Source organism: Musa acuminata, chromosome BXJ3-7 (assembly GCF_036884655.1).
Source record: "Musa acuminata AAA Group cultivar baxijiao chromosome BXJ3-7, Cavendish_Baxijiao_AAA, whole genome shotgun sequence".
In the NCBI taxonomy this organism is placed as follows: Eukaryota; Viridiplantae; Streptophyta; class Magnoliopsida; order Zingiberales; family Musaceae; genus Musa; species Musa acuminata.
In genome coordinates this window covers 10,072,750-10,088,045 of record NC_088355.1, presented here as the reverse complement: position 1 = coordinate 10,088,045, position 15,296 = coordinate 10,072,750, and the positions used below count along the sequence as shown (strand labels likewise).

The 15,296-nt window shown below is 35.9% G+C and overlaps 1 protein-coding gene across 3 annotated transcripts in view; it reads right to left on the bottom strand.

Moving 5' to 3' along the window:
* LOC103991571 (uncharacterized) overlaps positions 1–15,296 on the bottom strand; it is a 35,948-nt gene that overhangs the window by 5,033 nt on the left and 15,619 nt on the right. For all 3 annotated transcript variants that reach the window (XM_009411066.3, XM_065158233.1, XM_065158234.1), the window contains exons 7-21: positions 14,786–15,274; positions 14,529–14,714; positions 14,120–14,410; positions 12,213–12,857; positions 10,578–10,983; positions 10,309–10,451; positions 8,916–9,083; positions 3,966–4,163; positions 3,071–3,634; positions 2,915–2,974; positions 2,470–2,798; positions 1,883–2,312; positions 1,278–1,742; positions 224–340; positions 5–126 (exon numbers count right to left, since the gene is read on the bottom strand). In XM_009411066.3, coding sequence (XP_009409341.2) covers positions 5–126; positions 224–340; positions 1,278–1,742; positions 1,883–2,312; positions 2,470–2,798; positions 2,915–2,974; positions 3,071–3,634; positions 3,966–4,163; positions 8,916–9,083; positions 10,309–10,451; positions 10,578–10,983; positions 12,213–12,857; positions 14,120–14,410; positions 14,529–14,714; positions 14,786–15,274 — 4,613 coding nt within the window. The remainder of the gene's footprint in view (positions 1–4; positions 127–223; positions 341–1,277; positions 1,743–1,882; positions 2,313–2,469; positions 2,799–2,914; positions 2,975–3,070; positions 3,635–3,965; positions 4,164–8,915; positions 9,084–10,308; positions 10,452–10,577; positions 10,984–12,212; positions 12,858–14,119; positions 14,411–14,528; positions 14,715–14,785; positions 15,275–15,296) is intronic.

Genomic DNA, 15,296 nt, shown 5'->3' with positions numbered 1-15,296 from the left:
TTACGGTGGAGAATGTGTAATTGTTCCACTTAGCCACTGCAGTGAAAGTAGAAGCATCTCATGTAGTTCTCTTGCTGGAATTTCTTTCTCAACAGCTTCCGCATGTTTAAGGAAAAACAATCCTGCCTGAAAAGAAACCCCATTAAATATCACCAAGGATGAGCATAAAATGATATCAGTGAGTGCATTTTCAAACATGTCCACTAATTTACAAAAGGCCGACCTGCAAAGGTGGAAACGAAAATCTCAGGAAAAGTGTCTGACAATGGTTCCATAGAGCAGCTCTTTCCTCTGGAACATCCCATAGGAACTCCTTCCACTCTGCCACCATTGCTTCAGCCTGCAAAAGTTGAACTCCAATATGAAAAACATTATATATAGTGCATCAGAGCAAGTTCAATCTCAGTAATCTGGAAAAGAAACTAAAGAATCAAAATGAATTTATATAAACACTTGGTTTGGCCTATAAATAGCCCAAATAAAGCCTATATCAAGTCCAATAGCCATTCGACTAAAATAACAACTACATTAATTAGATTCAAAATATGACAGCATTACTCTTACAATATGAAGATGATACAAATAAATAATTATATAGCAAGGCCATACTATGATGGTTGCTCAATTATGAGGAACTTATTGGAGTGAAGCAAACACTTTAAAATGTCAAAACTAAACAAAGGTTGCAGTGTTTCAGGTGCATCAGAACTGCCCACCTGACAATATAGAGATCTAATGGAAACAGCAATCTGTAGTGACGTACTAAGATTCTAAATCTCGTAAAACATAATAGAGCACAGATGATAAATTCAGTTAGAAAAAGAAGGAAACTGTTAATATATTGAATGATAGTCAGTTAATAGGTGTTAAGAGTAAGAAAGCTTTATATACCAGTCCAACCCATCATCAACTACTTCTGTGGGACTATTCATTGGGCATGACATGACTTTTTTGTCACAATGATAAATGGGATGTGCTGATGGCATTAAGCATATAACTGATGACTGATGTGGGTATCGGTAGTGACAATCCAACAATTGGTTAGCGTAAACGCCTTGATCCCTGGAACTATGGTCAACACTCAAGCAGTACTACTTGATGATAAGGATTTTCACAAAATTTTGGCATGTTATAGATACTGAACAATGTCCGAAAAGGAACTTCACCGATAACTGTAAGTTTCAGGCACATCTCAGATGTCAACACATTTGATTTAACTACAAATCAAATCATTTCCAGAATTATCATGCCCATCGAAATAACTAAATAAGAAGTACCTGTGCTTCAGTAACATGGTGACTGGCAGACTTCCAAGATGCACCACTTGATTCTAGCTGCCTAGCCCAATTTCGTGCTTGTTCCCAACAACCATTATTCTCCAATGCTGTTAAAAGAGATCCATCATCAAGGATCTCATCCCCTAAGTATACATCATCATCCTTGCGAAGAGAGGGTTCAGCTAAATTTATTTTCCAATAGAGTCTACGAAAGTATGCTGAAGCAGAACCTCCATCGGCAAAATCAGCTCCCGCAAGAAGTTTCAATAAACACCTTTTCTCATAAGCAGACGGACATCTTGCCAACACTGCATCTGCAGCTTTTACAGATATGGAACTAATCCATGATGCTTTAACCAGACCATCTCTTGCCATGTTCAGCATATGAAATGGTTCTTCCTTCATTCTAGTGGAAAATGATGCCAGATGCGCTGAAGCTTCAGAAAGTCGCATTTGAGAAAATGCCTGACAATTATCATTACAAAGAACCATGGAAAAAAATAGTTTACTTAAACTGTGCATACAGTTATTGCAATGATTAAAAACACCAAATTGGACTAAAGTTGACTGTAATCTAATGGTAAGAGTTTATGATACCCATATACCTGAAGGGATCGTATGAAGGGAAGAAGAGCACATGAAGGTAGAAATATGTCAAATGCTCTTAGCAAAGGAAGAAATAGATGCTGTTCACAAAGAACAGCTACCATATTTGAAAGAGAAGCAAGCACTTCGTCAGGACCATTGGGAACTTTTGGCTGTTCAAGAGCCATTTTTTTCATTTCTTCCTTGGAAATTTCTTCAGAGACAAAAGCCACAGAAGAGCTTGTTGTAATAGTAATGTCAGATGATGCACCCATCAAGGAGTTCACTGACATGGTTTCCACTCGACATCTTCTTTTTGCATTCCCCCTATTATAATGGAATGCAAAGTTTCTGCTTCCACTTGGTAAGGAATTTGTAGACTTAACAGCAGCTCCAACACCTGCTACGATTTTTGAATAAACATCGTCCATCTTGATGCATGAAGTCTCTCTAAAAAAGAATTAATGGCAGCTAATGAGCATATATTGAAGAAAATTGGAAATTTATTTGATCATGAAAATGGTTGTATCAGTGATGAACCTCTATTATTAAAAAATCATGATAATAAAATAAAGTCATCGCGACCTGCTCGAAGAAACATCATTACCTCACAGCTGTAATCTCAAGCCAAACTGTTAGGCATGAAAGTGGAGACACATCAGAGAAACATGAAGCAATTATTGCCAACAGAGACCAATGTAAGTCTTTTGCTTTTGATAGAAGGGCCTCCCCAGGATTTTTTTGCTTCTCACAGTCGGCAAGAATAACAAAAAGTTCTATAGGAACTGCAGTGTTATTATCAGAAATGAAAGAATTGCCCCTACTACTTCCCGGAGTTGCAGTTGTTGAAGAGTTGGTTTTAGTTCTTGTTGATTGGATGCTTTTTAGAACTGTTAATATGTGAGTCTTCAGTCGCGAATCATTGAAGTCGGCTGCCTGAGAAATATAAAAGTTACAAGATCAGAAGAAAGAAGGATAAATACCCATGGTCACTTTACATGAACATCTTTAATAATTAGCGTAAATTATGTACGAAAATAAATTGAACTTACAGCCTGAATGATCACATCCATAGCAAATCCCCCCAACTGAGCTTCTGTTAGGAAACCAACCTACGAAAAATGCAATGGCATTGGATTTTTATGATTCGAAGATCCACAATTTCATACCAACAGTCCAAAAAGATAAAGAAAAGAAAAATAGAGTACCCAATCATTGTCTTTAGCCAGTAAAGAAATATATCGGGTGCTCAGTGGAAGATGATGCATCTGACAGAACCTTGTAACTAGGCTCCACTGCTGACTGGATTCCTTTTGCCTAGACCGGAACTCAAGCCCATCACCACTGCCACTTAGTAGCCATGAGCCACATGTACTTCCTTCAGTTGATAATGGCAGGCTTGCCTTTTCGAGATGGTGTAACACAGTCATAAGGGCTAGAGATGGTTTATCTTTGAAATCACTAAAAGGAACATCGCTTTTCTTAGTAATATTGAGATGATCATGGTGTATATAATCATCGGCTAATGCTCGAGCTAGAGAAACAGTAAAATGACCTCCATGAGATACTGCATAAAATGCTGAACTCTTTGGCGACACATGATCATAACGTGCATTCTGCTCAACTGAGTTGTTATAATAAGAAGAAATTTGCCTTAATGCAGCAATATCCACACGAAGTATGCTGGCAGATAGGCCACATAACTCTAAGAAGAAACAGCAAGAAGAAACCAAAACATGATCTTCAAAGTTCATTATAGCTAGTGGGGGAACCTGAAAATGATAAACATTGAGATCTTCATGATATTAATATATTAAGCCAGAAAACAATCAGAAATGGAGGATAATTAAATTTTCAATTGCATGTCTAGTAATAATGGTACATCCATGATACTTTTGGAGGATATTTTTCACCCTTCATGAGGCTGAGCTAGATGATAAAACACATTGATAACATTATCAAAAGCTAAATGTATTTTCAACTATAGCTAACTCCTTGTATATGGTAAAATGTCAAATACGCAGAAAATGATCACTCTTAAGGTTAAGTTACAGAGTATTCTAATTAGTTTTCAATAAAGGTAAAGTAGAAAAGCATCCATACAGTTTTGAGGATTGAACTTTCGCCTTCAGTTAGAGGTGAAAGAATTGCTTGCATGTCTGACTGTATATTAGGTTTTCCAGATATTTGTTGGCGTGGATTGGCTGATTTCAAATTTAGAGTTCTTGCTCCAAGAAGATGGTTGAAAGCTGCCAATGCTCGCCCACGATGCAGATGGTGCTCAACTCCAAAGCCCTTCTCCTGAAATACAAAAAAACAAAACAAAATCAAGATATATCTAGCCCTGATAGCTTGGAAAGAACTTTAAAGACCTAAGACAGTATGGCATTCAAATCGAATCTTAAGCATCATTCATAAGCATGGCTGTGTTTCTGTTGCCAAAGGCTGCTTCTGACTATATATGCTAGTTTATCTATGAAAAGACCCATCAGACATGCTATAAAGGCTGGAAAAAGAACATATACAAAGAAAACCACAGTTGTAATGAGAAAACTACAAATATTCTTTTAAGTTTTGGCTAAAAGACTAAAACGATACTTATTCTCATATGAGAGCACAGCACCTCAAATAGGTGCCACTGCATGGACCGAGGTATTTCTCGTCAAAGATCAATACCAATTCTGATGCAGATCAACAAGGTTAGGGTTTTTTCTTAACTTTTCCATTCTTTTTCTTTTGAAGCTGGAGGCATTCTGGCTCCACCAACTGTTCACAGAGGTATACAGCCATGTAACCTTCCAGCCACCAGTCAGCTTGGATGGTGGATCGGACAATAAATGCATTGCATAAAAGAGTTATTTATGGTATATCATTATAAATTACAGAATTGACCTTCATCTGAAACAGGCTCAGACAAACAGAATTCATTGAATGCTATGAGAATAAGCCTGATTTAACGTGCTAATATTTCGGCAGAACCAATTTTCCTGCATAGCATATAGATTACAACTACATCTTAGTAAAAACTGCAAAGCTACTCAGTAATACTAATTTGATATTTTGTTATTTATTTAACATACATTGTGACAGAAAGGTTGTTGCAGTTGCCCCATATTTTTATGGCAGGGTTCATCATTATATCAAAAATGAAGGTACCATCAGGAGTGATACCAGCCATTAGTTTCAAATTTTAATAATAACATTCAGTATGGATGGGTATTTACCAGTCATATAGCTCAATATTGATTCACAACCATTCATCTTTTTTCTTTTTTATTAAATGATACTATGTGGTTGCTAAAAATGGTACCAGACTATAATTTAAATCCTTCATCAACTACCTATTTTTGCCTGCAAGAACACATGAAATAAAGATATTTGATAACTACTACTACTCATCTATCTCTCTCATAAAAGACTAGTTTAACAAACAAATACATAAATTGCCTGTTGTTAACAAGAGACAAGTAAAAACTGCATTTCATTTACACCTACTAATGAGTCAACTGATTTATGAAGAATTAAAGTTCTCTTATCTACAATTAAAATTTTAGTTAGAGTAGACTACCTTATAGGTGTCGGCAAAATGTCCAACACCGATACTCTGATATGACAATTTTCTATAAGACAATATAGAATATGACAAGATATACAGTAAGAAAAAATTTAAATGAAACGTTTCCACTAGATCTTGGCATACACCTAGGCTTCTATGTTAGAATGTTTGCCTCTACCATGCGCTTCTCTAGTCAAAAAGAAGAGAACAAGATTCTGGAAGGTATTAACTAGAAGTCTAAATTATGAAATAAAGCTAGAAGAGTGACATATAAAATAAGCTGACTTTATTGTGATAAAAAATAAAAAGATCAGCCAAGCTCTTGGAGGTTCCCAATTTTGTAATGTCTCATACATATAGAGCTACTACTACTAGTGTCCGAAATTTCAATCTAAGTTAGATTTTTAACTAGTCTAGATATCTAATATCTCTTAAATGAAAGATAATCAAGCAATCTCATGCTACAACATTGTGCCATAGTACCTATCACAACATGGCTCGATGAGACAATTCAGTCATTAACTTGTTAAATCCTGAACCACTAGCCCAAAATTTTAAGCCCAAATTGATGGTAGTAGTTCTATCTATCCCTCGTAAATTCATTCCAGTCTTATCCAACTTCCAACATAGGATTAAATTGGGATATTACAATCTTCCCTACTTAAGGTATGACGTCCTCAAAATACATCCAAATTAATGGTAGTAGTTCTATATATCCCTTGTAAACTCATCAAGTCCTTTCTGACTTCCAATATGGGATTACAATCTCCCTACTTAAGGGTCTGACATCCTTGTGAAGGAATAATATAAACCAGAAATAAATCCAAGATCAATGTGAATGGAAGTATTTCTTGGATGGTAAGTAATGGATTATCACTTGGATGACAAGATTGTTAGAGGGATAAGGAATTCAAATATTAAAAGAATTCTTTTGCGTTTATGTCAATGAAAGTTTATGTATTTTTGGGTTATTAGCTGGAGAATAAAATGTTTTGGAGCACACAGAATTCATATACTGAAACAAATCCTTGTATATCCTCTCTCTATTTAACTCTCAAGATCAGGAAACCTACTTACAAGTTACAACATTCACTTCCTCTTACAATTCACCTCTTTAAATTTCACCGGAGCCATGTCTATTCCATGTCATATATCCACTTACGAATCCTTGTATAGCCACTTTCTTTTACAACATCCACAATCTATTCCATGTCGATTGTGTCTCGATAAAGCTCCACAGTCTATTCCATATTGGCAGTGTCGCAATAACGGAGGGATTACATATATCCCATATCACAATATCGGAAAATATATACTTGAATCCTAACAACCAGCATTTTCATTTCAGACAAATCTCATATGAAGTCAAGTCCTTTCACGCAAGAAATGAAACAATCCTTTCATGCACGAAAGGATGCTGGAGCAGCCTTATAAAAGGATTGGTACAAATCCTGCAGAAGTACTTGAGTTGGATTGTCTGAAATGGATAAGTTATCGCTGGGATGCATATATAATGTTTTCTCATATTATTACATGGAATTCATGCAATATTTCTGATACCAAGATGCGGCCAGTATGGAATAGCCTTTAGCTCCATTGAGTATTAGAGAAGAGAGGAATTATAAGAGAGTGGATGTCGTAAGCAAGGAACATTGTACCGTGCCTCTAGGCTGTTTCGGTCACAGTTGAGAATCTTCAGATGGGTACGTACTGATCAATACATGTCGATACACGGTACATACCAAAGAGGAGGAAGGAGGAAGAGGAGGGAAGAACAGGAACCAGTGGAGGAAGAAGAGGAGTTAGGAAAGGAGAAAAGGAGGGAATGTACCCGAAACGACAGCAAGCAACAATGGCTTAACATTGGGTTCCATCCACTCCATAACACAATAGCTTATTATCCCATAGGGTAATACCAAGTAAGCTAACATTCTTAGCTTGTTCATCTTCAATAAACTTTCACAGAATGTATGATATGAGAATTTATAAACTTCAATAAAATTGTAAGATAAAATAAGGCTAAAGTCATGACTTTAAATCTGTTATTTCTCAGACAAATGATCTAAAAATTAACGAACCTAAAGTCAACTTTCAATTTTGTAACCATTAAAAGGACCTCTAAAAATATCTCCAAGCATCTCTAAAATATCCACAAAGAACCTGCTTATTGAAAAGCTGATAACCAAATGAAGTATATGTCAAGCATATATTGAGTATCACATGAGAATCGATGCCTGAGATGTATCCAGTACTGGTAAAAAACTTAAAGTTCCATTCTTTAAAAAGAGATTCAAGAGAAAGATTTTGGAGGATATTAGGGAAGTACAAGAAGGAAAAATGGAACATGGCTTAGTCTCAATATTCAGTACAATAAAACCTCACATATATATTTACACATACTATATATAAATAAGACCGCTTATATAGTTAGTTATAAACTCTAATACCTTCAAACTTTATATAGAACAATTGTGAGAACAGCATCTGCTTTCCTATCAGGTAGGTCTTAACCATTCATAATGATGAAAATTAATGAACTACTTGTATGGAGCACAAGGTCAATGCTTGAATCCCAGCTGATCCATTCATCACGGCCAATAAAATGGGCATACTATTCAGGTATAAAGATCCAGACTGAAGGCAAAGATTGATGAAAAAGGCCATTTTTACCAGTTAGTTCCATGTCTCATGACCAACAGAATGGCATGGCACTTCATAGCATGACATGGTAGCATCTTGCAACCGAGTTAATTAATACAAGAAACCATTAAAATTTGTCAATGTCAAAAGCCATGTGGGCCCTAGAATTTTAAGAAAAGAAAGTATATTACCAATGATGTAATATAGTTTTCTATCACACTATTTCTATATGATAATTTTTTTATCAGAATTTATATATGTAGTTAAAGGCTGACAACAAAACAAATATACATTATTTTCTTTGTTTCCCTGAATGGTACCAGCTGGTATCACCAGCATATTGGAACTATTGTATTGGTCCAACTGATAGACCGAGATGGGATATGATAACTTGCTTCCTTATTCCTTGTAAACCCATTAATGAATAACTGGTCAGTCAAATAGTGAAAGAAATCAATGTCAAAAGAGATAAAGTGCATATCCTCTTTGTGCTAGAATTTAACAGCATGAAGAATTTAGGTCATGCAATCAAATGATCATATTATCCACAGTATAAACTTTATGATCCTACCCCAGATCTTATGGCCCTTGAATTCAGTCCAAAGACATCCCAGATCACTTAGGTCCTTTTTTTTGTCCAGATCACAGATGCAAGTACTTTACAACAATTGTGTTACTTCAACATTACTCCTACTTTCTCAATATCAGACTACTGGATGACTTTACCAAAGCAAAATATTCTAAACAAAGTAGCACTTGTGGATCTAAGCATGTAGTCATCTCTCATGCATATTAAACACATACATCTATACAACATATGTATCAATTACAACATAAGTTGTCATTTCATAAAATACCTCAACTGAAGAATAAAGTTCCTCTTCAATGCTTTTTTGGATGGACGCTTCCCAAGATACAGCACTAAGCCCACCATTCCAATTTGCATTTACAGCTCGAGTGTCCATGAAGAGAAAGGGTTCTATATCAGTCCCAAAATCTGATAATGACTGCCATCCAATAGGACCCTGATGATGTGAAATTTAATCAGTCTATGTAAGAGGAGAAATGGATGGACAGAAATATGCATATTCTAAGAAGATTGTAAGATGGAAAAAAACTACATGCCATAGCTAAGACCTAATGTTATTAACAGGAAAAAAAATTATACATCCTTTTGTTGGACAACACATGAATATGACTTATACTCAAAATGATACATAGACGGAGAGAAACTACTTGCAACGTAAAAAATGGAGTCAGAAAAAAAAAACAATAATATATTGTCTCTGGAAAAATTACAACTTTGTTACATGGTTCATCAAATAGACGTCTCAACAGTCTAAAGAGCATTATTTAGATACCAGAGCCATGGTGTTTCAGAGTCAACACATGACAAACATGAAAGTTCAAGCAATATTTACATAATAAATAATTAATATCAAAGGGAGAGACAAAAATTTACATAATAAATGTAAAAGCCAATAGCTAAGGATATGAAGGGTTCGAGGTTTCAAAGACCAGTTGGACCAATATGCAAGAATCACCATTTCAGGTACTGGACCCATTTCGGTGATCTATCGAACTGGTACATACCGATCAGTACTAGTATACCAACACATGGTATATTGGTACATTACAGTGCTTCGAAGAGGAAAAAAGAGAGGAAGAAGAGGAAGGGTCAGTGGAGGAACATAGGAGGAAGGAAGAAGGAAGAAGGAAGAAGAGGAAATAGTGGAGGAAGAAAGAAATGGTGGAGGAGAAAGAAAAAGGAAGAAGAGGAGAAAAGATGGGAGCACACCTAGGAAGAAGGAATGCCACAACAAAGCAATACTAGTGGCAACGGCAATGTCAGCAGCATTGAACACGAGAATAGAGCTTGCGTTCATGAGCTCTAATTTCTATTTTAGATTTTTTCCTTTTTTTAATGCCAAGTTGAATGGCTTCATCGCTATTTTTGATTTTTTATTATTTTTATGGAATTGGAACGAGTGGCTATGTACCAACCCATGCTCGGACCAGTATGTACCATCTGTTTCATATCGTTGTGGGCAGTACAACAATCCATGCCAATATGAACTGTCTGATATTTACATATCAATCGTACCAGGCAATATGTTCCGGTATTAGTCCTATGTAACTCTAAAAATTATCAATTTCAGAAGTTTATCAAGTTCCTAACCAAAACAAAGAACTACACATCCTGAATACATTAGGATATTAAATAAGAAATGAAATAAAAAGACAAAATACCTGAACAAATGTTTTAATCAATTTTCTGACAGATTTTGGAAGACAGCATGGCAGCATCTGTTCTAATGAAGTATCACCTCCAGCTGACAAGAAGAGACTGATGCGCCAACTCAAATAGTCTGAGAATGCTGACTTTCCAAGTACTAGAGAAAGGTTTTTTCCCCAATGTTGATCAGAAGAATACTACTTTCCAAAATAATAGAAGAAAAGAGTGGATATAAAACAATTAAAAAGGCAAAGAGCACACAGGAAGAGATGAAAGAACTTACTATTACTAATACTAGCTGCGTAACTGAATGGATAACCATTTGCATCTTGTCCAAAGCAAAAGGCTAAAAGTGTCCGCCAAAGAGTAGGAAACGGCTGCAGACCAGGCCTCAGATTCTCTAATGTACACTGAAAAGAAGAGCTACTATTTCTATTCACGCTACCAGTACAAAGACACTTCTGCATTGGTGCAGCTGCATACATTAGAGTAGCAAGAGCAGCCATCTCTCCTCCCCCTTCAGCCATATCATCAACAGTATGTATTATCTCATCAATCTCTAGTACACTTAGCTTGCTGTCAGAGGCTGCTTGTCGAGATAAATTTGAACGGGCATTGTAAAATGATGCTTCATATTCACAGCCTTTAATTCTAGAAGTCAGCAACCAATCTGCCCAATGGCAGTTTCCCTGAAAGGCATAATATCATTCAGAATTAGCCAAAAAATAGTCATTTATTACCCAAATCTTTTAGTCTGTGAAATGCCTAAAAAACCTAAATTTTCTGCGACCTTCAAAATAAACTAGGAACTATATGACTTGAAACAAAATAGAAATGAGGAATTTTTTTCTTCAAGTGACATTTTGCTTATGACAAATAAGTATAGGATAAAAATATACATTGAATTTATTAATCTGCAGATTTCATAAAAACCAGTTTAATCTTGGTCATAGATGTTTCTTTTTCTTCAGATAACAGTACTGCTCGGGAATAAAAGTTCTAAAGAAAAGAGAAACATGCCCAATGTACATAAGGCCAAATTCAACTAGATTAACATTGTTTTAATTCAATAAATACAAGATCGTTACACAGCTTATATACCACAAGTCAACACTATCTAACGTAGAGTGTGCCACAGGCTTAGCTCCTGTAGTCCTGCTATCATGCAAATATTCTGTAAGCATATTGTTCTGTATCTCAAACAACCACTAGATGGCTCAATAGGCTCCCACCAATGTAGATGCAAGGCGAGTCAATATATGCAGTCTTGCTCTTACAGAAAGAGAGTTTTCAACACCCAAACCCTGATCACCTAGACCACCAAGTAGCAACCTCAACATAACACCAAGGCCCACCCTCTACCTCAAAACAGTAATGAAGAAAATTACATCAAAAATTGACAGTGTGAAATGCCTTATTTTTTCATGAGAAATAAAAATATGAAACTACTTAACAAACAATGTCAGGAAAGATCATAACATGATGACTAATTGCCAACAAAATATTTTCTGACTTACAAGTAAGAAGTTCTAATGGTTGGTTAATAATTAAATTACAAGTAAAATAATCCACACAATTTCCTGAGTTTAACAAACTCACTAGTCAATTATTGATGTTTCTGCTCAAACATCTCATTGTTACCTTTTTTGCCAAGTAGAAACAGGCAATTATAGTAATCACCAATCAGAGGTTAATAATTGTTACTCTCTACTTACTAGGTGACTATAGTTCTAATATCCAATTTTACAAGTTTAATCACAACTAAATAAATTACAGAGAAGATGACTAATAATTATAGTATACATTGGAAAAACAATATATATAACCAATATAACAATTCATAAGAAAATGATAGCAGCCAATCTGACAATCTCTCATATGGAAAACATCAGCCTACACTCTTCTATGGAAAACTTACTGCAGGTTGCTGTAGGGTACACAGAGAATGGTAATCCTGAAGCAGATCATGATGATCAAGATAATAATCCAAAAGGTATGGCAAATTGTATTGCACACAGTGATGTATAACTAGTTTATGAAAGGCTTCTGCAATGTCCTTATGAAACTTTTTACAATTGTTCACTATGTCCAAGTCAAGCGAACTATCAGAAAACTTATCCATCAGATATGTCTTAGATGTACAGATTAACAAGCCTGCACGGGCAAGAAGTGGCACGAGCTCAGCAGTACTTTGCCAGCACTCTTTCAGAAAAATATATTTCTTTGCAAGTTCCTCTTCTACAAACATTCGTAACCATGATGAGCACATATTAACGGCAGAAAACTTGAAGATTTTAACATGTGGAACATCCATAGAAACTGGCTCCAAATCTTCGGCAGAGCAAATATATATGGCACAGTCAGGGATCTTCTCATTGGATGCATCAGTTGCAGCAACATATGAACCTAAATTAATTCTAAGAGACCCTTCTAACAATAAAGATGATGGAAGGCAATTGAAAAGCTGGTAGATCTCCTCCAGGTCACTGTGAGACACATGATATTCAAATTGTGATTCCCATGGTATATCAACTCCCTCTTCTACACATTGATCAAGCACTATCTGCATAAAAAGAGTCTTGTTGCTTCAAGCTTGCAAAAAGTTTCGTTATAGAAGACAAGAATTTTTACATAACACGTTGATATCAGACACTCCATAAATAATGGCAAAGTTTTGACAGAATGAAAAGCATTCAGTGACAGGGGAAAGCTGAACATAAGAAACAGACATTTTACATGAATAATGATCCAAGTAATACAAAAGAATTAAACATTCTAAATTTTGTGTGATAGAAGTGAAGTTAGTAGGAAACATCATAAGAAATTAAATAAGATTGCTCGATTTTTTACATCAGAATACAAACTTAAACTTGGCAGATGTATTACACCAACCATCAAAAACAAGAATATCACAAAAGAAAATTTGAATGTCTTCAAAATGCAACTCGCTTCACTGTGCAATTAAAGTACAATAATGAGAAGAAACCCAAGGTCAAAACAACCCCTCTCTGAGGACTAACATGGTGAGCAAATGGTAGAACATCACAAGCAAAGGATCCTAATGCAAGTTAACAAAGAAAGCCTGAAACAAATTTAACAAGACAACAAAAGACATTAATTCATTTTAAATGTTTTGGATAATTGTATGAACACCAATCAAATTGTTTCCTCACTAAATTGAACTGATTGTCATGCAAAGGTACAAAAGTGCCACCATCTTTCTGGAATGACGCGATATCACGGAGATTGGCAGTTGCACACACCCTATACTGGCCAACACAGACTGGCCACAAGTTAGCACATTTCAACACTGGTCGGCACTTGCTAGCTAGGGTAGTTTTCTTCATTTATACCATATGCTATTATGTCCACACACATAACTAAATGCAAGTAGATGGTAATAAGTGCATTTGATCAATCCATTACACATGTTTCGTTCTACCACTATACCACAACCATCTTGCTTACAGAAACAAAGTTCCGAGCTGTACTCTCAGAAGTATCTAAAATTGCAAGATACCTATATAAAGAACTCTTGAAACTTCCACCATGCACATGTCATCTTAGTAAAAGCAAGAAGACAATGTCCATCCTACCTATAAGACACCATGATCCAATTTTACTGATGAAAAAGACCAATTTACAAGGAGACAGATAGATTGCCTGATATAAATTCAACACAAGACTCCAATAATCAATAACAAATTCAGATCAGTCATCAGACCTCCAAGTTGTAACATTAAAAACATTACAGTTCTCCAAAAGAAAAGCACATGAAAGATCTTATCCTGCTAAACTACTCAATAAAAAGAGCCTGTAACTTACACGATCCACAGTTCTTTGGTCCCATGCATCAGACCAGACAGCTGCACAGGCCCAATACGTAAGAAGTCCTTTATCTTCATCATCAGCAGAAGCGGCAGAACCATTATCAATGTTTACCCAGGAACCAATGACAACTCCATCGATATCACCGCATTGAATTGTAAAACAGTCACTTACACGAAAACCCAATGTCAGGTTATCTGCTTCTGAAGTATCAGCAGGGGTAGTATCATATATGCTTTTCCGCCTCTCATGAAATGTTCTCCAGAAGCTACTGCTCGAATATAGCCTCTTCACCAATTTAGTATAAAAATGATTCATTATGAAATGAAAAGAATGTCAGGAGTTACACAAAGTCTAACACAAGTACAAAAAGAAGAAATTTTGCAGATGAGTTACAAATGCAAACCTCAATAAGGGATATTTTCTCCATTATCTTTAATTCGTTTGTCCTCAAATATCCATATATCTTCATTTCTTCTGCAATTCGTGCCCGAAGTGATCGCCTTACAGTACCAAATAACAATTGTCGAAGAACAGCTTCTACATCCTCCCCGAGTTGTTGGAATGTTGCCACAGCTAGCCCACTTTCCCCCTGTTAATTTTTAGTTATAAACACATGGACTAAGTTGCAAATAACTAGTTCTAAGATGACACGTATCTTACCTTTAAAAACAGATCATATGCAATATTTTTACCAATATCACAAACTTCACTAAAAGTATCATGAGGCTCCTCAGATCCCAACTCCTTCTGATGCTGTAGATGCAGCTGAAGAACCGCCAAAGGGAGACGACCGGCATGTAAAGCATCTTTCACAATAGTTGTTAGATCAAAAGTGTCAGCATACCATCGTGTAATCATATCCTTGGGATTTTCCAGAGGAATCAGGTTTCTTTTTTGCAGGGCACCAGCCTCACGAGCATAAAATTCATCCATTTCAACCATATTTGCAGAAGATTCAACCAGCTGTAAAGTACTAGCATTATCAAATAACAACCCAGGAACATTGGGGGCAGATTCTTCCTTAATCTGCAGTTCCAAAGTTTCCATCTGCTGAGATGACACATTATCCGTAGGAACAATTGAAAGAGGGGACTCATCCTGCATTGCACCATTATCTACCACACCTGTTGTATCTCTACTATCTGCCGGCTGCAAAATAACAACAAAATGA